At 43.0% G+C, this 25,081-nt stretch overlaps 1 protein-coding gene across 3 annotated transcripts in view; it reads left to right on the top strand.

Annotated features, from left to right (window-relative positions):
* The window catches only part of zfhx3b (zinc finger homeobox 3b), a 170,713-nt gene that overhangs the window by 60,896 nt on the left and 84,736 nt on the right, over positions 1-25,081 (top strand). For 2 of the 3 annotated variants that reach the window (XM_063475604.1, XM_063475612.1), the window contains 3 exons: positions 18,412-20,925; positions 21,042-21,621; positions 24,131-24,627. In XM_063475604.1, the coding sequence (XP_063331674.1) occupies positions 18,427-20,925; positions 21,042-21,621; positions 24,131-24,627 (3,576 nt within the window). In that variant the 5' untranslated portion in view covers positions 18,412-18,426. The remainder of the gene's footprint in view (positions 1-18,411; positions 20,926-21,041; positions 21,622-24,130; positions 24,628-25,081) is intronic. The other variant, XM_063475620.1, reaches the window with a different exon arrangement.

The following is a 25,081-nucleotide window of genomic DNA, read 5'->3' as shown; positions in this document are numbered from 1 at the left end:
AATGCATCCAACATCTAGGCACAAAAACAGATATCTAGCAGTCAGCCATAGATAGATCCTGCCTCTTTAAGCTGCTAGCCCTCCTAATAGTTTCTTAAGCACTGGCTTTAGTGCATGTTAAACCAGGATTACCCAATCAATTATGGTCAGTACAAACAAGGATTACTTAAAACAGTACATTTTTCACATTGAGAGGCTAAAAGCAGGGTAAATGGAAGAAAGAGCACTCAGAATGGGGTCAGGGGGACCCCAGAAATGGGCACCACATGGAGATAATTCCTCACTTTTAGTTGATAGTTTAAGAGATCATTGTAGATGAGCTCCTTAATTTTTTCAGACATTTTTTTTCCTAGTTAGGTAAACTTAGGCTTCCATTTCTTCATTTCCTGAACTTCGAACCGAAGTAAGATCATTGTCTTTATTTTACACTATGTGCTTGATGTCTTTCTGACACTGCCCAGCCATGCTGGCTAAGTGAAGAATAAGAGAATTTCAGAGGGCGTGGAGAACTGTGAGAGTTGATCAAGCTTCAAACTCACATACTCGCCCTTTCTCTGAACTCGGCCTATGTTTACATTTTAATCACAATCAACAGCTGTAACCTCCTTCACAATACCCAGCAAGTAAGGACATATATAGTTGCCAAACCAGATCCCTGCACTCATGTGTGTCTATGTTTACACATCTGATTCGCTCCTGCTGAACCAGCACACACCCTTTAGATACAGAAAATACATGACCTTAGAAGCCGGCATTTTAGAGCAGTAGTTTGCATATGATTGGTTTACTAGCTGCCTGCCATCTGAGTCAGTGCTATTTTCGTGGAGTCCTGAGACAGCAGTAAATATGTGTCATTTGAAGGATATGGAAGGGCTATGAATTGGGTTATGTGTCATCATAACCTCCACGTGTGTTTGTCCATCTTTAGACAGCAGCAGCCCGGGATGTGGAGATTTCTGCGAGATCTTACACAGCCTGAACTTCCTGACCTTATCTCTCTCTCTCTCTCTCTCTCTGTCTCTCTGTCTCTCTCTCTCTCTCCCTCTCTCGCGCCCTCTCTCTTTCTCTCTCCCAACATGTGCATTCCCCCCCCCCCACACACACACACACACACTTATATCTCTCATTCAGTTTTCCCCATGTTGTCAGTCAGTGCTGAGTGACTGGTGACTAACAGTCCTCTCCTGTGTAAAAGGTCAGCAGGCTCCTTGGAAAAAAAGAAAAAAAAGAAAAAGAAAAAACAGACTCAGCTGTCTTTTTGGAAAGCAACTGTTCCCACAGTATTCAGCGTGTCAGTCAGTCAGCAATTTCTAATCAGAATATGTTTTTAATGGTGGAGACGGATGTTAAAACATCAGGGTCTAGAGAGTGTTTTTGTCAAAGGAAGCACAAGGCTGGTAGTGACTGGGGCTTTTCAGAACAAATCGCTTTGTGGCCACAGATAAACCGGAAGAGCAAGGTTGCTTCTGGCATTACTGCCCGTATGCAAAGCTGTTGTTTAAAAGAATATTTCTTTCTCAATCTGAGCCTGTGTTCATATTTACGTTGAAGTCAGTCGTAAGTATTAGATCACTGCTGAGCATGTGTTTGTTAAGTGTGGCGCAGCTAAGTGGCAGTTGTTTAGACATGCGAAGCAAACCTCACCAAGTAAATTAATTCAAACAAAAGTCAAAGGCAAAGCTCTCCTTTCAAAAAGTGACTGTCCCCATTTTGAAATGAATCTTACTTAATTAAGAAGCAATGAGAGTCCACAGATAGCATTCGTTAATTAGCTTAAGCTGGCTGCTGTAACCAGATCCACTGCATTAATGACAACACAGCCCCTGTGAAAAGCATCATTGTTCTCAAGATAATTGTCCTTTTAGTTAACGCGGCCCAGGAAGGGCTCTCCTTGTTAGAGGAGCTGGCTGGGACCAAGGACAGCCGGAGGCAGGGAGGGGACCAGGACTGGCCCGGTGCCCGTTGTGACAAGCCCACTTGTGCCCTCTGCTGAAATCCCCTTGGTATGCAGTGGAATTAGCTGTCCCCAGGGTGTGGCACCAGGGGGTTGGTCATTAATTATATGCCCTGAATCTTAACGAATGAGAGGCAATCAATAAAATAAAACAGATGTATGCAAATAGGATGCTGATTATACTGCCTAATGAGATGTCATGTTGTTGGCAGGAAAGAGCAGAGGGGGGAAAGGAAAGAAGGAATGAGATGGAGATAAGAAATGAGTCCAAATACCCATCTCATGTTAAAAATATGTATGTGTTTAGACACAAACTTTTTACATTCTTTTATTACATTTTTATTCTAGCGCATTTGATGAATAGTGGTGTTTGACCGTGCACCAGCGCCTTTTCATCTTCTTGTTAAGCTGTGTTTCAAATGTTACTGTAGTTTTATATTTCTTTATGAGAAAGGGCACACAGCCTGGCAGTGGTGTGAGACTTAAGGGTTAGGGTGACTGGAACTTGAGAAAGAATGGGTCAGCTCTGGTGGAGGTGTAGGGATGTTAGTGGCACCACTGTTGATATGGCTGATAAGGCCTATAAGGCAAAGGAGGAGAGGTTAGTTCACCTGCTTGGAACTTTGCCTTTGCACTGAGATCTCCATTGTATCAAGCCAGCTGGAGCTGTTGGAAACTCTATACCTGCCTTTAAGCAAAGAGGGAGGGCAGCCAAGAATTAACTGCTGCCTCATCCTGGCAGGAGCCAAGGATGCTGTCTGTCTCCATTCATGGCAAGCGTGAGAGGCCAAAGAGGGAAGAACAGAGAGAGAGCAGTGCTGGCAATGTTTGTCACAAGACACTGAAAGAAAGTAAGATTAGCAGTATTAAGGAAAATGCATTCTGGCTAGTCACCATACAGTGTATGAGGAGGTTTTTTTGTCAGTGCAATAGGAGTACGAAATAAAAAGGCATGTCTGCATTTTTTTTAAAAAGGATACAGCTCATGTCGGTGAGCCGTGTCAATTTCATAGCCTAGCTCTGTCTCTGTTTAGGCTGGACTCTGGTAAAGCACATTTTATTCTCTACTAGAGGCATCCTGAAATGACTAGGTATTTGTTGGTGTGACGTAAAGTGTCACCTATAGACATAGAAGATCCAGATTTGTTACCAAATGGATATTAACTGACAGCTGACTTAACTGCATGAACACGCAGTAAGATAATTACAACTGAACTATTCCAGTTGCTGTCTACTGAGAGTACATTTGTCATGGTTTTATACCATAGTGTTTAACTATATCTGGACTTTGATTATTCTCTGCACCAGACTTCCACTTTTCCTTCAGGACAGTGAAATCCAAGATCTAGGCACTTCAGGAGGTCCAGGACAGTCCAAGGAGAGGCCAGGGAACAGGTGGTGACCCTCCACAGCCTGGGAGTATATTATTGACCAGGGTCTAGCGGCCAGATTGATTACCTTTATTGTATTGCCATGAACCTCAGTGGCCAGAGACCTCTGGTTGACCCCGACTCGGACAGACCATCGCAGTGACCCTCACCTTAGCTAAAGAGTTATGTGGCTTTGACCTGCTCCCTAATGGGGAGGTCTTGACCCGTTCAACCACTGGCCTGAGTACAGACCTAAAGTGGGCTCCTGACTCCTCCCCACCAGTGTCAGCCTAGGTAATTTAGAGGCTGGGGGTGGGCGAGGGTCTTGTGGAGGCCACCTTGTTTTTGGACCAATTGGGTCCTGACTTTAGACCTTCCTGTGACCCGTCCCTGTTCATTGTGTCAGCAAGCTGAGCAGAGCAAGGCGAGATGTTAATTAATCTTCACCAAATTACACCAAAATGGTGGAAAATCAATATATCTCTATTGGTTGTCCTCACTTCTAGCAAATAGCTCAGATAAGTGGCAACCATGTTGTTCATGGTGAAGAAGATCGACTGATACATGAAGTTATACCGTGGTAGCAGTTTCTTACTGATGTCAACGAAGGTAAAAAGAAAGCAATCTATTTTTGATTGTAGGTATGAGACACTTTCCTGTAGTGAGTGAAACCTCTGAGCTGTTTGTGTGGCGCAGCCCTTTTCTGGGATGCTACATCGACTAACCTCGAGACAACAGGCAACACAGGGGAAACAGTTTGTACTGGTGGAGGATGTTTCCCTTACCATCACTTCCTACTTCCATTTAGCTGACAGACAGAATATCTGTCGGGCAGGTTTTTCCTGTGCTCTACATATACTTTTTTTTAGTTGTGAGCTTCTCATCAGAAATAAACAACCGTACACTAAACAAGCTGGGTAAACATTTGACTCTGTAATGCCCCCCCCCCCCTCCCCCATCTCGCTGCTTTTGTTTAATTGGAAGTTTCTCATGATTTCCATCAAAAGACACCTGCTGCCAAAAGCATGCTTAAATGTTTGAATATGCCAGTCTTATTTTTAACAGTGTATGATGTACCACTTCTAAGCTGCTCTACCTATGAACCGCAAAAACAGCTTCCCACTTTACAATGCAGATTTGTTTTCATTGTCATCTTCACCCTCTCGGTTTTCACCCCAGTAAGTTTGCGGCATGGCTGTTGAGTGAAGAGAAGCTGATCTGCTTTCTGCTTGAACAGGATACTGTAGTTCTTTTTTAGAGCAGGATGTGAAGGGCACTTTTCTTTGAAGCAAGTGTCATCTCGCAACTGAGCTCAAATCCATATGTTGGATTATTTGCTGTTTTTATCTGAACATTCACGAAAGTGGATAATGCAAACTATACTCAACTTTTACTAATTTTATTCCCATCCCAAGTTCAGGCCTGTTTTGGGTTTGCCTCCGTTTTATCTATTCAAAGTAACTGCAGTTTAAAATGCAACCTTGAAGTAGAGAAAGTGATTCTTTGGCGAGGTGCTCTTCTAGAATGTAAATGTTAAAGAAGAGACTATAAACAGCAAAGTGTAGAAACAAGGTGGCAAGTTGAATGGGAGCTGTTTCTACCCAATAACGGGAATGTATGACCTCACCTACACAACTACAGTGGTTGGCTAATTACTGATAATCACAAGGTGATAGGCAAGACAAACAGATGTTCCCTCAACTACTTCCTTTTCTTTACTGCGCAGCACTTGAACGCACGCTAACCGTTTCTATTTGTTATACGAAAATACTTCTTAAGCAATCAATTAAACAAGCATGCTGACAACATTAAGCAGCTTTCTGCATGACCCTGTTCAGCATTTTTGATGCTTCTGCAAAAAGCACCATGTGCTCCATCACCCACCCTCCTCTTACTTTGTCCCAATTAACACTCAGCCCCCATTACATTGATTGCTAGAGGTGTATTATTGGCTAGGTGGACCATGAGCGCATTGATCCCATTGACCCACCATGTGAGCCATGAGAAAATGTTGAGCTGCAGATTTCTTACAGTCAACAGCGGGCTAAAAAACATTGCCAGTGGACATGAAGCTGTGATATACTATGCATGTATACATTGTTTGGCTGTGTGTACTTTTATATGTGTGCCTGTTTGCCATGGGTGTGGTTGTGTTGTTTCAAGTTTCAGCTCATGGACTTTCATGTGGTTTTAAGGACCTAATAGGCACACGCCACACCTAACGCATATTCTTTGGGGACCTATGCTGCAGAAGTGTCTCCCCCTCCCCCCATCCCCTAACTCCGATCTTTGCTTACCCTGTGACATGCATGAACACGTACACAAACACACACACACGCAAACACACTCTCACAGTCAAAGGGCAAACCACTGCCCCACCTCCATAGTGTGCACCTGGCATCTGTGAGTCCACTCCAATTACTTCTCCACAATTACAGGTTATGAACCAATTAGGTGCCCTCTCGTTTTACACAGCCTCTATCACTCTCCTTCCCCAAATATGGGGGCATCTGCTAGACATGGGGCAGATGATCCTACCATAAGGAACATTGTTGGGACATTTGTTTTTTAGTAGGTTTGAAGGGATATTCTATGCCGTTTTGGAAAAGGAAAAGAACACACAGAATGAGAGTAGTAACATAAACTACAAATAATAGAAAACAAATTTATATATATATATATTTTTTTTTTTTTTCATCCAAGCTTTAGAGACAAAGGTGCTCGCCATCATTACACTAAACCAATCTGAATATAGCTTGTTTACATACTTTTTTGTGTTCCTTTTTTTTTAATGAAGAGATAACGGAGACATGTAAATATCTTATCCAGAGCAGATGTCTAGAGGCACTTTCAACAGCAAACTCCAACATGCATGTACGTTGTAAGAAACACATACCAGGGACAGTTAAAGCTGTCAACTTGTAATTTGTAGTGGCACTCAACTTGAACTTTCAGGGTGAGCCAGTTGGCCCTGCTCTAATTCTTTCCTCCATGCTAACGTGTTTTTCTTTCTGTGTCTGTGTGAAAGGAGGGAAGCACAAGTGTGGGTAAGCAAGTTGGCTCATGCACCCATGAATGAGTTGATCTTTTGTTGTCGCCTTATGTCTTAGGTGTAATGTTGTTATCTTTTTGCCTTATACTTTTATGACTTCTTTCTCTTTCTCTCCCTCCATATATTAATAATGTGTATGTGTAAAATATACGCTTATATATGTGTGTAGTGTATAACTGTCTGTTTGTCTTGTTCTAATTGTCACTGGCATGTGTAAGCACACTCAGCTATGTCCACCACGCTGGTGTAACGCTGTGGTGAAACTCGCTTCGCTACTGAGAGAATCCATTCACAATATTGCAGCGTATCTGCCTGCTATTTAGTCTAACATACATGCATTTGACCTTTACACATGAGTGCTTGTGAGTAAAATATTCTCTCATCATATGGAGGATTGAATGGAGTCAGCTAAGCACCCAGCGTTAAGATTCAAAGTGCTTTGAATGTGATCTCTCAGCTTTCTGTTTCCCTTAGTATTCTGATAGCACTCTTCCCAACGCTAGACCTTGTTTATCTTGTTTGCTGGCATGCACTTTCAATGTCAAAACAATGACATCATTAATTAAATGTGTATTAAATGTCCCATTCTCAAGGCAGTGTGGAATCTGCCGCCACTGACTGAGGTTTACTTTCCTATGAAAAAACAAATAATCTTAGGGGGTTTTATTCCTTTATTCCTTCCTACATATATGTTTAGCCTTATTAGCCTTATTTGTGAGACAGCTCTGGTCCTTTTTCACTCGTTCCCTAAACTCTTACATTTTGATGTAATGTGCCTCTTATTTGTATTTGTATGCATGTTCGCATGGGTGCATGGGTGCACCAGGGCACTGTAAACAATGTAACCAAATTAAGTTTCCACTTCAAATTTCACTTCAAATAGCAACACCAATCAGAAGCCACTTGTAAGACCCATTTTTTTCTACCCCATATATACTCAACAGTCTTTGTCCCCTTTGCATACACTCCCTCCAACATGCTGAATTAATAAATGTTATGTGTCATAAACCAGTGTTATTGCTGCTGTTCACCCACCTGTTTTTTTTTTTTTTCTTACGTCAGGCATCTTTCTTTAGCTTGAGCCCCTCAATCGTGAAGATAATTAATTGTTAATGGAAATACTTGTTAAACTGGGTAGTTATGTAGTCCCCTCATTCTTTTCTCTGTCCATTTGTTTTTCCTTTTTTTTTTGTAGTCATCTTTTTGCACCACCTCAACACTTCATTGTGACTTATGGAAAATAAGAGCAGGATGTATCATCTATAAAAGCCCACAACCAAATCTCTAACAGATTTTTTTCCCCCCACACTCATTAGCCCCTTTGTCACTTTGCACTCATTTTCATTTCTTTTTAAGCGCCCTGTCTCCATGTGGTGTGTGTGTGTGTGTTTGGAGTTATCCCATACATCTAAAGCTTGGTGGAGAATATTTAATATTCAAGTATAAATCTCCAGGGTATACGGGTGGAGTGGCGGAAAACTGGAGCTTTGGCTTCTTCAATATGCTTATGCATGCATGCATCGCAGTTGATGCAGACCTACAAATCTTCATGCACTGAAGATGTGTGCCTGTCCTCTGAGGAATGTGTGGGTTCTCTTACAGTCTTTGACCTTCAGCCTCTGCGATCACGTGACAAAAATACCACTCAAACACACACACGCACACATAAGGGTACATACAGTATGCTTGCAGGCGCTCAGCTACTTTTTATCTCCTTGCTCAGAAATAGATCCTAACCACTTAAAACCTGTAATAATACCCACAAGCCCACAGATAAGAAAGCCAAAAGATAAATGACAGCAATCAATGTCCATTTAAATTGTCACTTTTTTAAAAAACTATTGATGCCTTTAAAAAGAAAAAAAGGATTCTTAACCATGAATACATGAATATATGTAATATGGGTGCTACAGGGTTTCTTGACATTAGCATTACTTAGTTGGGCTACACTGTGCTCAGCAGGCTGCCCAGCTGGGGCCCAGATGTGGCAGCCATGTCATGCAGAGCTGTGAGGCAGAAGATAAGAGGCCGATGGTAGGCCTGCTTCTTGGTCTCGGGTCTGTTCTACAGCAGTTCAACTAGATGTTGCGGTCGGTGCGATCTGAACTTTGACAGCCCATGTCATGCTTAATGCCTCACTTCCCAAATACAGCTCAGTGAGCCTGATTTATATCTACCAGGTGCTACAGTGTGCAAGCAACTCTGAGATGAGAGGAGGCATGTGGCCATTTCATTAGGAAAGATGAACAAGGGCTGCAGTGTATATGCGGGGATGAGGGGCAAGGGGCTGGTCTTTCTCAAATATAGCTCCACAGCACTGTAGCTGTCACAACACTCAGACCAGGCCAGGCGAGGACAGGAAGAAGAGGAACTTATTAACACACTCCACATTTCTTAAAATATCACTCCAGTTTTTGCTTCTCCCTCTCCCTCTCATTTGTCTGTTTCCTCTGTCTCTTCCCTGTCCCCACAGGCATAGGATATTTTAATGTCCTGTTACCACTGAGCATCTGCAACCTCAGCACCAAGTGAATGGACACTTGTACAGTAGATAGCAGCATGCCAGGTTTTGGTTCAAGCACTGTTCTATCACAGTTCAGATCATTTGTTAATGTTATTTCAGTAAGCTTTGTCTTTACTCCTTCTTCATCTTCTTCGCAGCTTCAAACAGAGGGTTACTTTTACCACCCAATCCTTGTGTCTTTGGGTGTCACACACATACACCTTCTTGCTATTCCAATGGCAGTAGCTTTCCCTCATGTCAGATAGGTCTCCCAACATACACTGGGTTCAGATTTAGTGCATATGAGCACTTATTACTATTGCAGAAGGAACTGTTGTCTTTTAGTCACATTTTGCCTGTTTATTTCCTGACAAACTGAAGTGTTTCTCTTCACACAAGGGCCCTCTGAACACTGTGGTCGGCTCTGTCAGTGCTCAGCGTTGTTACAGAAATGCTGTTTGATGTTCCCTGCACACTACAGAGTCAAGTGCTGAGGTGTCTTTCGGCATTGCCCTCCAGGCCACCTTGTTATACACTTAACAAGTTGTTTTTCTTTTGTTTTTTTTCTTCCCTTTTCCTCTGTTGACAGTTCCTCATCACAGCTTTACTCAGAAGAAATGCACATCACCTTGCAAGGTTTACCTTGGAAGCTGTCCTTGTAAACTGTAGGGCAAGCTCTGCTCTTCTTTTAACATTATGACTACATCTAGATCTGATTAATGAGTGTTTTGTTTATAAACTGGCAGTGTAAAGATTAGACATCTCATCGGCATGGAAACCCTGCTCAGTGGGTTCATCTTCCTTTTATTTGTTTTTTTTTAAATGCTGAAAGATTTTGCTGCTGTATGCAGTGGAATTTAAAATGCACACTGGTGAGTGGATTTTCTTTTGTTGGGAATTCTACTTGTCAGATTCTCCTCCGCTTTGATTGATCCAGGTTAGCCACACAGCCCACTGAAGACGTGACACATGCGGTGACTAAGCATGAGGACTAACGGTGGATCAGTCAGTTTGTTCATTAGAGCATGGTACGTTCTAATCTTGCATTCATAGCGGGCTTGTTATTACGCTCTTTTATTACGCTCTGAAATATAAAAGTCTTTGTTGCTTTGATAATATTGTCTGCTGCATTGAAACATTTCTTGTCCACTTCCCCTTTTAAAACACAGGGCGCATTATTCTTTTAACTTAATCAACCCTCATAATTCAGTAGGGAATGGGGCAATAGAATTCAGTTTTCCCTTGAGGTTTATTGTTTAAAACGCGTGCAGTTCTTTCCCAGGATAAGGGCTTCAGCTAAGCGGAGAGGAATTTGGGCCAGGCCTCATAAAAAAAAAAAAGAAAAGAAAAAAAAAGTATTTGTGTACCAGAAAGATTTTCGCTTTTCCTTTCTAAATCTTTGTCATTAATGACTTTAGCAAATGTGAAGTGGGGAGTGAATGGTTCAGCTGTGCAAGGTCTTCAAAGCAACCCTCTAATTATTTATCCAGGATATCCTACTCTAGAATTAGAGGCCAGGTCGCCATTGGCTTTCATGCCTTTTTTTCTGCAAAGAAATAATTTCCACAGAATGGTTTCACTGGGACACTCTTTAATCCCTGCTTTGTGTGTGTGTGTGCTCGTGCATGTGTGTGCTTACACATGATATGGTATATGCACATACAAGCTTATGCGAATGGGACTGCAGTTCTTCTCAGTATGAGGTGTGTAAAAGAGATAGTAAGTTTCCATTTTCCACACATAACGCTGCATGACTTTCCACGTCTCTGCTCTCACCCCAGACAGCTTTCACCCACATTACTCGGGTTTCCTGGTCATTTGGCCTTCACATGCCTTCTAAAAGGGATCTTATCACCCTGCTCAGGTTTAGATACTTAACCGAACACTGGCCTCTAACTCGCAGGCTTGTGGCACTGGCTCTGTGTTTTACTTCTGGGCCTTTGTGTCATTTAACTCAACTGCTCATAGTCTTGCTCACTGTTTAATGTCCTACCTTAGCCTTGATACTTACCAGTATTTTAGCGGGACATTACACATTTGCTGTTTCTCCTCTACATTTTATTTCTTTTAAAAAAGCATCTTTACATCATATATTCATACCTTCTAAATTACCTTAAGTATTTTTGAGCGTGTTGCTTTAAGAATGCTTAGCGAACAGATATTTGTCTAATTCCAGGTGCTGGTGAAGCCTGTGTTTTACCAGGTGCAGGACTGGGTCATTACTAAGGTATTTGTTTTCCAGATTAGACAGAAAGGCCCAGCATTATAGACATGTCATACCTGTCCCCGATCTGTCTGTCAGGGCGTGATCCTCGCATAGAGTCTGAGTCCTGTGCTCACCTGCATGCTTTGCCTTCAAAGTAACACCAGCCTGATGTCCCTTAGACTAGATCCCAGAGCTGCCAGGTTGTTCTAGGGGGCTAGATCCCTTTTCTCCTCTCTCAGTCAACAGAGGCTCAGTATGCTGATCAGTGTCAGCTCTCCTTAATGGATGCAGAAGTAGTGGTAATGACAACTCCCTGTCCGCCCCAATCCCTCCAATCCCTCAGGTTTTAGATGGCAGGGTAAAAGAGCAGAGCTGAGTGGGTTGGAAGGTGTGTGTATGCGTGCACATGTGCCTATGTATACATTTATGTGTGCGTGTGTGTGTGGTGGAAGGTTCATATTAAGCCACAGCACATGGTGGATGAACATTTACATAAAGCCCCACAATTGTGATAATAAACCATTTTATCACTGGGTCCCAATCAATAATGTGGCTTCTTAAGGTTTAATATTTCAATGGTATTGATCACTTTAACAAGTCTGTTTGTGGTTTCCTTAGTTGAAAGCTGCAAGAAGGTGTGTCTTCACACATTTGTGCATACTGTATGTGGACCACATATCTTTATAGCACCATGCAATGACAGATAACATTTCCACTGCTGAAGAATAGCATTGATAAAGTATTTTACAGTTTGCTCAGCCTTGCAGTCTACTATAAGGCAGTGGTCTACTCACAACATTTAGTTGTGCTCAGTGGTTCTCTTAGCTTCTACTACCCTAATCCTGGTACCGTAGAACAAATGAAATGGAGTGAGTGCACACAGAAGCTTTGAAAGCACTGTAGTTTGCAGATTTCACTTCCATCCTCTCTTTAGAGACCGTCTGCTTCCCGCAGATATAAATAGGGGCAGATTTGATAATTAGTAGAAATGAAGGTCCGGGGGCTCAAAGACTTTGATCAGCACATTTCCCCCTTGTCCCTGACCTTTCAGTGGACACGTGTCTTTAGCTCTCTCACTTTCTCCCTCTCTCTTTCTCTCTGTTGTGCTAAACTGCAGGAAACACAGTTGTACATCTGCAAATATCTATCTGGGGAATTCTTTTTCTTTTTTTTTAACTTGCATCTTCCCCAATCTGATCAGCGTGTACTTCTCTGATTGATTAAACCCTGAAAGACCAATGCACAAAGTGTTATCTGTCCTTTCAGCTTTTCTGCATTCCACACTATGGGAAAGTCAGATCGGCGTGCCAAAGTATGTGAGCTTGCATTTCAGACTGTTACAAATCATTCAATATCCATGTCTGTTAGTCTAAAATTGAGCAGAAATGGATAATGTATATCAAACTTATCAGATAAGTGTTTGGAAGATACAGCTGCAGAGTTTCACTCTGTATCATTCTCATTCTCACAGTCTTTCTTGCAATTTTAAAGACACCCTATTGCTCTGAGCACTGGGTTGCCTGGGGGTGAACATTAGTTTGTGCCCAATAGCCCTTCTCTTATTATACATCAATATCTTAATTCCAAGGATAATTTATGCGCTTATAAATTACAAAGCTTTCTTAACAAACCGCGTGGGACATAACAGGAAAATAATGCAGTGCAGCCTTTCAAAATGAAGAATGATTTTGTTGCTGTAGGAAGTAGTTGCTTTTGCAGTAATTATAATATTTCCCATTCACTCTGTGGACTTAATGGCTGTTGTATTATTTGCATCACCTTGTCGTCTAAAATTCCAATGTACCTTGCCACTTTTTCTATCCCCCCAAAAAAGAAAAATACTAAAATGTTTCTAACGCCATGCAAATTTTATCTACCGTCGCTTTCTCTTCCCTTGCACAGAGGTTTGAATGAAATGATTCTTACACGTTTGTACTCCGAGTGCACCAGAGAAGCTCCCCTCCCCATGCTGGTTGCTAATTGGTGGGAGACTGGGAGCTTCCTGCTGTGTGTTCGCTGCTTCTTTGCTTTGCCACCCCACCAGGTCTTTCACTATCGCTCTGCAGAACCCAGTAATTAACCCACAGCTAATTAACTACTTCTAATTACACCAGCATGCTGTTTCTATCACACCCTCCAAAACTGAGGAAACACTCTAGTGCCATGTGTAAATCCCTACTGAGGGGTTTTGGAATTTAGCTGAGCTCAAGTCTGATCATTTAATCAGACTGCCCTGTGTATGATCAACATACCGTTCTGCGCTGTGATTTCACCGCTGATTTGTCTTAAATAACTTTTCTTCCGCTCTGCAACATGGAATGGATTAGCACGATGTGATGGTGTTGCATAAAGGGTAAAATCATTTTCAAGGTTCTATTTCAGGTCTATTAACAAAGGAGGCAATTGATACTACAAACAAATCAATTTTGCCTTCACTGGCCAGTTTTGCTAGTGCAAAATGATTACTAAAATTGAGTACTGTGAAACTAAAACAATCAGCATATCACCTCCTGGGTATTTGAGTTTGCTCATATTGTAATCAGCAAGGATTATTTTGGCTGTAACTTATACGTTTGTTCCAGCACTAGATTAACGCATAAAGTACACAAAAAGAACTACAGTAATAAAATCTGTGAGTTGTAAGCCTTGTCTAGCTGCATGCGTGACATATCTACATGTCTCAGTTCTGCTGCCTTTGAGAAATACCACCCAGACAGGCCAGTGATCAGCCTCCCTTACTCTCACACACTGATGTAAACACACAGCACTGTTCTTCCCTGCCTCAGACTCAGCACAGCCATGGCTATTTCTGTTAGACAGACTGATAGCTCCTACTGAAGATCATTGATTTTACGGGAAGCCCTGTTTACAGGCCGAGTGCCATCGACCTGAGGTGACTTTTTGCCTCCTGCAGTTGGAGCAGTACTGGAGCACCTTTATGTCTGCATTAGCACAGGAGTAGACTGAATATTTACAGCACATAATAAATTACTGTGTTTCGTTGTTAATTGTTGCTAATTGAGTTAAAGTGATGGGGATCAAGGAAACCAAGACTTCACCTCCACAGAGTTAACAACGTGTATTGACTGTTGATGTTCACAGTGACAGTATGAAAGTAATCTTGTTTATATTTAATGATGATTGGATCTTCTTGCTATGACAAGACATTGAAACGAGAGTTCTGAAATTTAAAAAAAAATAAGTGCCATCCTATTTTTGTGGTGGAGATATGCACCACAATGCTGCTCTACTGATAATGCCATGTATTTATTTATTCTTGGTACCATGCATTTAAGCTTCCTGTGACACCATATCAGTCATAAACTCACATCTTGCCTTAGTGGAGTATAAGGTCTTTATATGGAAGCAAACCTGCAGTTAAAAAAACAAAACAAAATAGGAAAAAGGGGGAAGAGAAAAAGAAAAAACACTTGTGAAGTTTTAAAAATATCAATTCAGTCACTAAAAGATAAGGGCCTTAAAACCAGACTTTTCTAAGCCATACCAGGCATTAAAGTAGACATATGTTAAAAAGTGCAATGCATGCATGCCTTTATTGGTGATTAATTGAAACAAGCTTACAAGATAAACCCATACGCCGCTCTGCCTGAGGACTACAATGGTTTCCCCATCAATGAGCATGTCCCTAGTGCAACATCAAAAGCCTTCCCTTGCTTTATCAATAAGAACCTTTCCTTCCCACATCTTCCTGTAACTTGCTTAGCGTTCATGCCATTGATTTTCCAATAACCGCCCCTTACCCTGCGGTGGCTAGCCAGGCTCTGTGATGGCGCAGAGACAAGACACAGACAAGGAACATCACTGATGCATGTTTGAAAATCAGAACTGGTGTATTGTGTGGGGTCTTTCTTGGCAGGTTAACAAACTTGTGTGCCCTCACAACTTGTGAGTATGCGTATGTGCAGTAAGAGTGAGGGCACCCCTAAGTAGCAGTATTTACAGTTTGGACAGAGTCTGAGCTAATTCCCCCAGGAAACCCTAGAGACCAGGGTCTTCTAAAGGCAAGACCAGGCCTTTGGGCAGGTGATCAGGCATGCTTATAATCAGATGCTTCTTTAGCCTTTAATTCCTGCCTCAGTTGGCCAGTAAATCCCACCTAATGAAAGGACCAATATCTTAAAACTTATCTCATTTTGCATCCCTACAAAATGACATCCAGACCCACTCTCTGACATTGTTCATTAAAACCAAGGCCTTTTCACAAGGTTCAGTCTTATCTGCTTTGTGGTTGGGAGGGGATCGAGCATAACCTTTTTTTTGCCACAGAGAAAATAGAAGAGCGAGGAGACTCTGGCATAAAGTCTTTGATGGCAGGTGGCAGTAGGGGGTGAATGCTGCAGTTAGGATCTGTGCATCATCATGCTTTCCCTGAGATCAGCTCAGGAATCCAGCCTTTTCTTCCCTGTGATTATCTCTTATTGTCAACTAAGGCTTGTTTTGGCTGCGCACAGCCTGCTTATTGTCAACTCAGTGGACCCACATTCAGAATTACAAGGCAAAACAAGGGCAGACGCCATGACAGAATCACTTTTTGTAATGCCAGTATTCAAAAGGCAATTTTTTTTTGTTTCTAAATATTGCAATGTATAACAGTACATAAAGGTAACTTGTACATAATAACAGTACTAGTCACCTCTAGTGGTCTACTCCATCATTTTTATTTGTGGTTATTAACACAATCAGCACACAAAGACACCAGCCTCCTCCACTTCCCCTCTACTTTGACCGCGTCTCTTTGTCTCCTGGACTCCTTTAGTGCCTCCTAGAGATTAAAGCTTTTCCTACTTTAAACAGGTGTCGCTGAGCCAAGCAGACCTCCTAGAGACAAACGGCATTATATCAGTTGGCCCATCTGCGACTTTCCGACTCCAGACAATCCCATTGCTCATCACTAACCACTGCAGGTTATTGAATTACACCATCTTGATTTTAAAGGGCAATCCTGTTTTCTGTAAGCACTGGACACACCAAACTATCTCAGAGCTCCAGCACTGATCAAGAGTCATTGTTTTATCCTGTCTGTTGCTAATTGCTTGAGGAATCTTGAGCGGTAATGTGAATTGATGGGTACTGTACTCACCTTTTTTAAACCCGAGGAAAAGAGGAGACTAGAGAACTTTAGAGGTCATTGTTGGCCTTATCCCAGTCTCTTCTCCCTCAAGTCTAACCCTCTGTTTTACACACTGTTGCTTGGCTAGGGTTTCTCCCTTCTTTGGGGGATCGAGGTTTACTGGTCATCTAGTTTACCAAATGAAGCATGGAAGACCATTTAGAGGGACCTCCACAAAACATGAAACACATGAAGGGTAGAGCCAGGTGGGGGGGATTTGAGCCGGGCTCTTAAAAACTAGTTGTGCATGTGGTCCTAGTGTTCCCAGGCCTGGTTGAAACAGGCAGTGGAATCTGAAGGAGGGGCCTAATAGATTACAGGAACAAAGTGTGAAAAACTCCATGTTCTGACAGGACACATGGAGATGTTTTCCTATGAGACAGTCCATTTAGACGAGTCACTTTTTTTCCCCCAACCCCCATTTCATTTCGTACAGTTTATCCACTTGCTTTTAGTCTGAAGAATCACTGTCTGTTTGACATGTGGCGCGTTTTTTCTTGCATTACTCTCACTGCCCTCAGTCCATTTGTGTGAAATGGCTGTTGAGCTCATAGCCTCTTATTAATGGAGCAGATAATAAATACAGACCAGTAAGGCTAGTATCCCCTCACTCAATATGGCAGCCATCGCTAAATCATGTCTGGCTGTATAAAGCAATCATGTTAATAAGCCAGCCAGTCTAATATCTTTCATTTTATATGCAAAGTAACTTAAGGGTCACTGAGGTTAGCTTTTGTTGAACGTAAACAAAATAATCAGACAGACCATGCTAGCAGAAATTTGTGTGTATTTATGGTTCTGTATTTAATTTTACTTACTGCCCACAATTGACTCTTCATTTAGCAGACCAAATACAAAATGAGGGTCCTTTATCATGACTTTTTTGTTTTGTTTTGTTTTTTGCAGTTTGAGTGCACATAGGCTGGGGAGGTCTCAGGTATGTTGCGTGGGAAGCAAGCCTCATCAGACATTCATGAAGAGGCAGACAGACATTATCAATCTCTCCTCTCCTTCAGTGCTTTATATGTTAGGGTGTGGGGTAGACTCCATTCTGATCGCAGCTGAAATTTGCATCCCTAAGTAAATAAGTAAATAAATCAAGTGCAAGCAGTGAATGTGCTAATCAACCAGGACATGGCAGTGAGCTCGGTGCCGGGAAACTTTGCTCATGTAATATTCAGTACTGTTGGGTTAAAGGGCAGCCCAGAGTTATTGGTTTCAGCGCGATTGCCCCCTTTAATCAATGTTGGCTGCATCCCTTTAATAAAATTATTAGCTCAGCAGTATCTTGCGCTATCATTTTATCTCTTCTGCGCTCTAAATTGCAGCCTGCGTTGAGTCTCTCAGATGCTCGGGGCATGGCCAGCTCCCGAAAGCTCAGCTCCCATTTATTATTTCAGAGGCAGAGGATGGCTGGAGTGTTTGAAACCAGGCTAAGCGTGGAGGTTATTGGATGCAAGATCTAAACACAGCTGCAGTGAAGTCCCAAACCAGCTTATGTGTTTTGGGTTCATAGAAAATACTGACTTTTATTGCTCATGTTAGCGTCCAGACAAATCTGTCTCAATAATGCACATGAATTACATTCTTCTTCTATGTACACCACTGGAGATGGAGTGGTAACAGTATTACTGTTAAGAATGTCTTTCTTTTTTTAGATACAGTTTTCCCTTTTTTTTTTCTTCTAGTTATGTAAATGTACGACATGCTGATGGGTGGCTTCTCAATGTCTAATTATCTCACAAGGAATCTATTTGATCCATTAAGTTAGACTGTTGCTGCGTTTTTTCTGACTGCAAGTTAATTAAAAACGGATGTAGGATTTGCAGAATATAAGATTAGGGGTGTTGTTTGGAAGGTGAAGATAAAAGATGGTACCTTTGTGATATGGCAGGAAGATGAATCATGGAAGTCTTATTAGTGCTTGTCTCAGGTATTGTGTTTAAGTGCCTAATCTAGCGTAATGAGCATGGTGTCATTTTTCCAATTATATCTCAGACTTTTGTCTCTTACGATACATCGCCATACATTTGCTTGTTTTTTCTTTCACACTTTTTTTTCCATTGTCTTCCTTTCATATTTATAAGTCTGATCTTTCCCTAATATGCATAGCAAATAAATTATGTGCTGTATGTGTGCTTACTGTCCCAAATACAACTTTAACCTCTTATCGCAATCATTTTGTGTCTCTGCAGGCCTGGATGCGATGAATGCCTCATGTAGGCATCAGCATGGACAGCTGTGAGTCTCCCGTGGTTTCTGGGACAGACGATGGGCTCGGCTCCTCCCAGCAGCAGCAACCACCTCAGCCCTGGAACGATCACAATAGCTCACAGGTCACCTGCACCAACCAGGCACCTTCCCTGGACCCGCTGTCTCTCTCTGGTCCCTACCCCTCTCAGTCCCAAAACTCTATTGCACCTCATGACAGGGTAAGAGAACTACAGTCTCAGCAGCAGCAGCAGCCAAAACAGACATCACCCCAGACCCACCGTGATAGCTCTGCCACAGGCCAGCTGCATCCCAGAGGAGAGGGTCTTGACGAAGAAGACCAAGAGGGAGTGAGCTGTGGAGAAGAGGAAGAATCTGAGGACTTAGATGAAATGGAGATTGACAACTGTTTCCCTAGTCTTCAACCTTTTCCTGGGATGCCAATAGCTTCAGGGGGAGGAGGTATGCCCACTCTTCTGCGACATCAGCCCACACAACAGCAGGGACCACCTGAAAGTGGGAGTGAGGAAGGGGAGGAGGAAGAGGAAGAGGAGAGCAGTGATGTGGAGAACCTGGCTGGAGAGATAGTCTACCAACCAGATGGCTCAGCCTACATTGTGGAGAGCCTCAGTCAGTTGATCCAAAGTAGTGGAGGCATGGTACCCGGCCTGCTTCCTACAAACTCTCTCTCGAGTGGGGGGAAACCAGGGGAACCTGCTGGGACTTCGTCCTCAGTTTACCCACAGATCATCAACACGTTCCACATAGCCTCGTCCTTTGGAAAGTGGTTTGGTAATTCAGACCAAGGTTTCCCCAATACCTCAACAATGGCAGGCCTTAGCCCTGTCCTGCACAGTTTCCGTGTCTTCGATGTGCGGCACAAAAGCAACAAGGATTACCTGAACAGCGATGGGTCTGCCAAGAAGTCCTGTGTATCCAAAGATGTTCCCAACAATGTGGATTTCTCCAAATTTGATGGGCTAGCCCTATATGGCAAGGGTAAGCCCATTCTCATGTGTTTTCTCTGCAAGCTGTCCTTCGGCTATGCCCGTTCCTTTGCCACTCATGCTGTCCACGATCACCGCATGACACTGTGTGAAGATGAGCGGCGGCTGTTAGGAGATAAGCATGCATCTGCCATTATCCAGGGCATTGGGAAGGACAAAGAGCCCCTCATAAGTTTCCTGGAACCAAAAAATAAGAGCACTCCTCTGCCATCTACGCTGCTCCCTCTTAACTCTGGACAGAGCTTCTATGGCACATTTAGTGGTGTCCATCTAGAGCCTGGAAGCAGCAGTGGGGGCAGTGAGACCCTCCTGAACAAAGACTCTGACTCTGGCCTCCAGCAACAGCAGCAGCAACAAACCCCATTAGGCTCAGTGCTTTCTCTTGGAGGGCTGAGCATTCCCAAAGCGTCCACTCTTACCTCATCCCCAGGCTCTGCCAAAGACTCCAGTGCCCTGCCCAAACAGGGAGGGAGAACAGAGGAGCCTGCTGGGAAAGAGTTGGCTTGCAAGGGAGAAGATGGGAACACTAAGGGACATGAAAGCAAGGCACACTTATCCAGCCAGACCGGGGGCTCTGAGGAGGACGAGGAACTGTTATTAGGGGCAGAGGAAGATGAGGCAGAAAGCACTGCAATGGCCTGTGGTGGTAACAGTAGCAGCGGTGGGGGTGAAGCGGGGGAACCAGCTGTCTCAAACCAAAGCATTTCCAAATCTCCTTTATTAATGCCTAGTAGCACTCTCCAGCCTTCTCCCTGCACCTCTGCAGTCAGTTCCACACTTAACAGCAAAGCCCTTGCTTCCATTTCCTCCTCTGTCAAGGAAGAGGGTTCAACTGCAGATGGTGGAGGGAGGACCTCAGAGCTCCCTCTGAGCTTTAACTGCCAGGGACCTACTGTTCCCATGGCACTGGTGACAGCTGCCGTCAGAAGGAGCGAGGATGAAACTTCTGGCACTTCCTCCTCGCCTCTGTCCACCAATGCTGCTGCTGATGAAAGTGCCAATCGAGATAGTGCCACAGCTCCAGAACCAAATGATTGCCCTGCAGAGGGAGAGGAGGAAAATGGAGCCCTTCTGCATCATCACCACGTGCACCACCATCATCATCACCTCCACCCTTCATCTCATGGCCACTCGCACCCCCTCCCAGGGGGTTCCTGTGACATAACAGGAATGGGTGAGTGTTCACAGAACCATGGGCCCAGTGGCAGTGGAGGTAGTGGGGTCGAATGCCCTAAATGTGACACTGTTCTGGGTTCCTCACGTTCTTTGGGTGGTCACATGACCATGATGCATTCACGCAATTCATGCAAGACACTCAAGTGTCCCAAATGCAACTGGCATTACAAGTACCAGCAGACTCTGGAGGCCCACATGAAAGAGAAGCACCCAGACTCTGGAGGCTCTTGCGCATACTGCAGCAGTGGTCAGAGCCACCCTCGTCTGGCTCGTGGAGAAAGCTATACCTGTGGATACAAGCCCTTCCGGTGTGAGGTATGTAGATAACTTTTTGTTGATTTAGGTGCATGTTATATAGCAGCTAAGGATATTAAATTTGTGTCTGTATCATTTTATCACAGTTTAAGAAAAACTTATCTTGTATTTCGTAGGTGTGTAACTACTCCACCACCACAAAGGGGAACTTAAGCATCCACATGCAGTCAGACAAGCACCTGAACAATATGCAGACACTGCAGAATGGAGGCTCCATTGGTTCTGCACAGGACCAGGTGTTTGGACATACACCAGGAGGAGTGGTGGCTGTCCCGTCAGTCACCCAGGCCAGTAGCCATCACCCTCCCCACCACCATCCTTCACAATCCTCCACTCACATGTCCGGACCTTGTGGGGTCCCCTCCCCAACCAAGCCGAAGAGCAAACCTTCTTGGAGGTGTGAGGTGTGTGACTACGAGACCAATGTGGCACGGAACCTTCGTATTCACATGACTAGTGAAAAGCACATGCACAACATGATGCTGCTCCAGCAGAATGTGACTCAGATGCAGCACGGGCGACTTGGCTTGGGTGCTATGCCTTCGCCCTCTGAGGCTGAGCTCTACCAGTATTACCTGACGCAGAACATGAGCCTTCCACCAAGTCTCAAGATAGACCCAGCTGGAGCTGAGGCCCAGTTCCTGATGGGGAGCTTTCACCTTGATCCGAACATGGCTGCCTTGGCTCCTGCACTTGGTATGTCCCATTTGGTTCTCAAAAGCATTTCCCCACAAAAAAGAAAAAACAATGAATAGACCTTTTAGCTGAACTCTATGTTGATTCCTAATTTATTCATTTACACGAACATAAGACAATAATGCAAAATTTTATCAAATGAAAAACAAACCAAAGCGATAAGCTGCAATACAATATGCTATACTCCGGCATATCACAGATTTGTACTTAGGCAGCTGCCTTGTTCTCATGCCATAAGATATGTGTTTACCAGCAATGGTAGAATGTTCTAGTGCACAAGGCCAGCATAACAATTTTTTTCTTATAATAAATGTGCCAGGCAGCATACAGAAAGCAAAAGATTATTTATTTACCTACTCATGCAATCTTTTACAGGGCACTCAAATGACAGTGTGTTGATATGATTTAGCAGAATTTTGAAGCTCACTGTGTGATATCCATACAAGGTGATTTAGAAGGCCAAACATGTATAATCTATGCTTTTCCCCCGTCCTTTCCACACAGTCAACCAGCCTTAGCTTTTTACTTTCAAACTGCTGCTGAACTTCACCACTGGAGTTCTCCGTTTCTTCCAAGTCAGTAATTTCAGCTATAAATTTAATCTTGGTCAAAGAAGGGAGGTTAGAGGCCTCAGCAAGGGTAATTCAGCAGCATAGCAAAGTGTTTGTAGGACCAGTTACAACCACACAGTTTGTACAGACTTGTTTCAACTGTCACCAGTTTGAAGACACAAACAAGAATTTATTGCTGTGACTAATTTTTTTTCCCTCTTCTGCCATCTGGTTCATTTTCCTGTGAGGTGAGTAGTAATAAGCATATTGCAAGAGAGGCAATAATTACACAGTCTGGGCCCATAAACTGCAGTAGTGTTATCCATGGTCACACTTTAAGGAACTCTTAACGCTATCATACACAAACACTCTGATATTAACGGTACCACCATATAATACATAAGGCTCAGTACGAGATCCCTAACCAAACAGACACAGAGGTGCACTTTTTATGCTCTCATTCTGGATTTCTTTTTCTTTTTTTTACTGTAGGGTGTATTTCTAAAGAGGTACAATTTATGGCAAGTGCTGACCTCAGGTTATATCAGCTTCTTTCTTATCCTCGCTCCCAAAACTCAGGACTACAGCCCTGATAAAGACAATACGAGATCAAGAACAGGAGTTAAAGAGAGGTGCAACTTTTACTTCTCTGTCCTGAAATATGGTTACAGCACACCGTGGAGCAATACAACTGTCAAGTCAGATGGTTATATACCTAAAACATTTGTCTTGAAAACAGTCTGATCAAATGGAAAGATTCAGTCTTTTACCTGTTTTTCTTTTCAAGAATCCCCTAGCACAAAAAAAAGGATGGCCTAATATACAGAGATTCACATTAAAATAGTTTGAATATAAAGCAGCCTATATTAAACAAAAGCTTGGTCTGATGACATGCAATCAAAATTTAGTTGTGGACAAGAGGTCTATGGTAAATAATGAAATCTTGATAGTAACAGACAATGAGAGAAAAGGGAAGTGCAAGGTGCAAGGGGAAAAAAGCAGGTAGGTACAGTATAATGACATATGTGTGCATCTGTGGTTTTGTATGATTGAGCATAAAGAGCCATGACTGGGGAGCTGGGTCTGTGAGTGATTTCACAGGGCTTCTCAAAGGTCTCCCTCTCCTGGCTATAAAAACTCAGGTAATGGAGAAAAGTCCAAGAACAGGCTGCATACTGCAGCAATAAATAAAAAGGAGCTGCTGGAATTAATTTAGTGTAAAGCCAGCCAGGGTCAAGCCTGCATGCTCAGTCTGGCCAGTGAAAGATTAAAGATCAGCAAGCAAAGGCAAAAACACCGGCTCTTACCTCGTTTTTTTAGCATTCATTTTTTCCCAGACTCTACAGACATCAATTATGTGGTTGGTGTCATAAGATATGTGCTTGCTGTTTTTTTGTGTTTTTTCCCCCTCTGCTCTATGGTTCGACTCAGTACCAAGCAGACTTAATCTGTTAGGTGTTAGAGGTAATCTGAAGAGAAAGGTGGAAAATAATCCAAGGAAAGTAGTGTAACTTAAAAAGAATAAAAAGCATCATTATGTGAACAAGGGGAGTGGGGTTGATTCACGGTATTTTGAGCTTGGAAACTCTTTACTGTAATTAGAAAACATGTTGCTTTTTTCTGTTGACCTCACAGCCTTTAGAGTTGATTTACAGGCAGGAGATGAAAGAGCATCAGCCCAAACAGTGAAAATGTGCATGTTCATTTTCTGGCATTGGAAGGCTTTTGTAGAAATGTCCAGGCGCTCTTGTTTCCTAGCTCAGAGCTATTTGTTGGCTAGAGACAAACAAAAATGAGCATTATCCTTCACATAATATCATACCTACCAGACACATTCTTTTAAGCATGTATTTACTTGAAATAGCGATCTAGACTGTATGCTTTGAATAGGTCTCAGCTGATGATACTGTTCTCTTCTCTTTGTTTTGTTTTCTCTTCGTGTGTTTGCTTTGTTATAGTAGGTGGGGAAATCCCTATGGATGTGCGGCTAGGTGGTGGGCAGTTGGTGTCCGAAGAACTGATGACCCTGGGAGAAAGTTTATCGCAGACTATAGATCCCTCTCTCAAGCTCTTTCAGTGCGCTGTGTGCAACCGCTTCACCACTGATAACCTGGATGTGCTTGGCATGCATATGGGAGCTGAACGGAGCCTGCCGGAGGAGGAGTGGCGTGCCGTTGTTGGAGACTCGCATCAGTGCAAGTTGTGCCACTACACTACTCAGCTCAAGGCCAACTTCCAGCTGCACTGCAAAACAGACAAGCATGTGCAAAAGTACCAGCTTGTGGCCCACATCAAAGAAGGGGGCAAAGGCAACGAATGGCGCCTGAAATGTGTGGCCATAGGCAATCCGGTGCACCTAAAGTGCAACGCCTGCGACTACTACACTAATAGCCTGGAGAAGCTGAGGATGCACACTGTCAATTCCCGCCATGAGGCTAGCCTTAAACTGTACAAGGTCAGTGATCCACAAGTTTGTTTTTTATTTTTATTTTTTTATCAAACCCATTATTCAGCCTTGTCCTGTTCATGCAACACAACTGCCGATTTACAATTCTGTCATTAATGCATCATTTGAAGTGTTTTAATACAGACTCAGTGTCACATTTGGCATTATTTTTAGCCTTTGAACTTCAGAACTTTGCTTTACTAAAATGCAAAACAAATCTTAAAAACAAATCTCCGTTAAAGCAATGCTTCTCTGCAACACACAGTACATGTTTTAGCTTTGCACCGTTACTCGGTGCACTCCAGAGGCATGAATGGAAGCTTTGTCGTGTAGCTGTTGCCTTCCCAGTTGTCATATAGAAGCAGGGCCCCACTGCTGCAATGAGAAGAACATGCAGGACAGAACAGGCGTAGCTGTTTTGGAAGCTTGGGCCTGAATCACTTGGAGACGAATGAAGAAGTGT

Source organism: Pelmatolapia mariae, linkage group LG1 (genome assembly GCF_036321145.2).
Source record: "Pelmatolapia mariae isolate MD_Pm_ZW linkage group LG1, Pm_UMD_F_2, whole genome shotgun sequence".
In the NCBI taxonomy this organism is placed as follows: Eukaryota; Metazoa; Chordata; class Actinopteri; order Cichliformes; family Cichlidae; genus Pelmatolapia; species Pelmatolapia mariae.
This window is presented reverse-complemented; position numbering and strand designations above follow the sequence as displayed.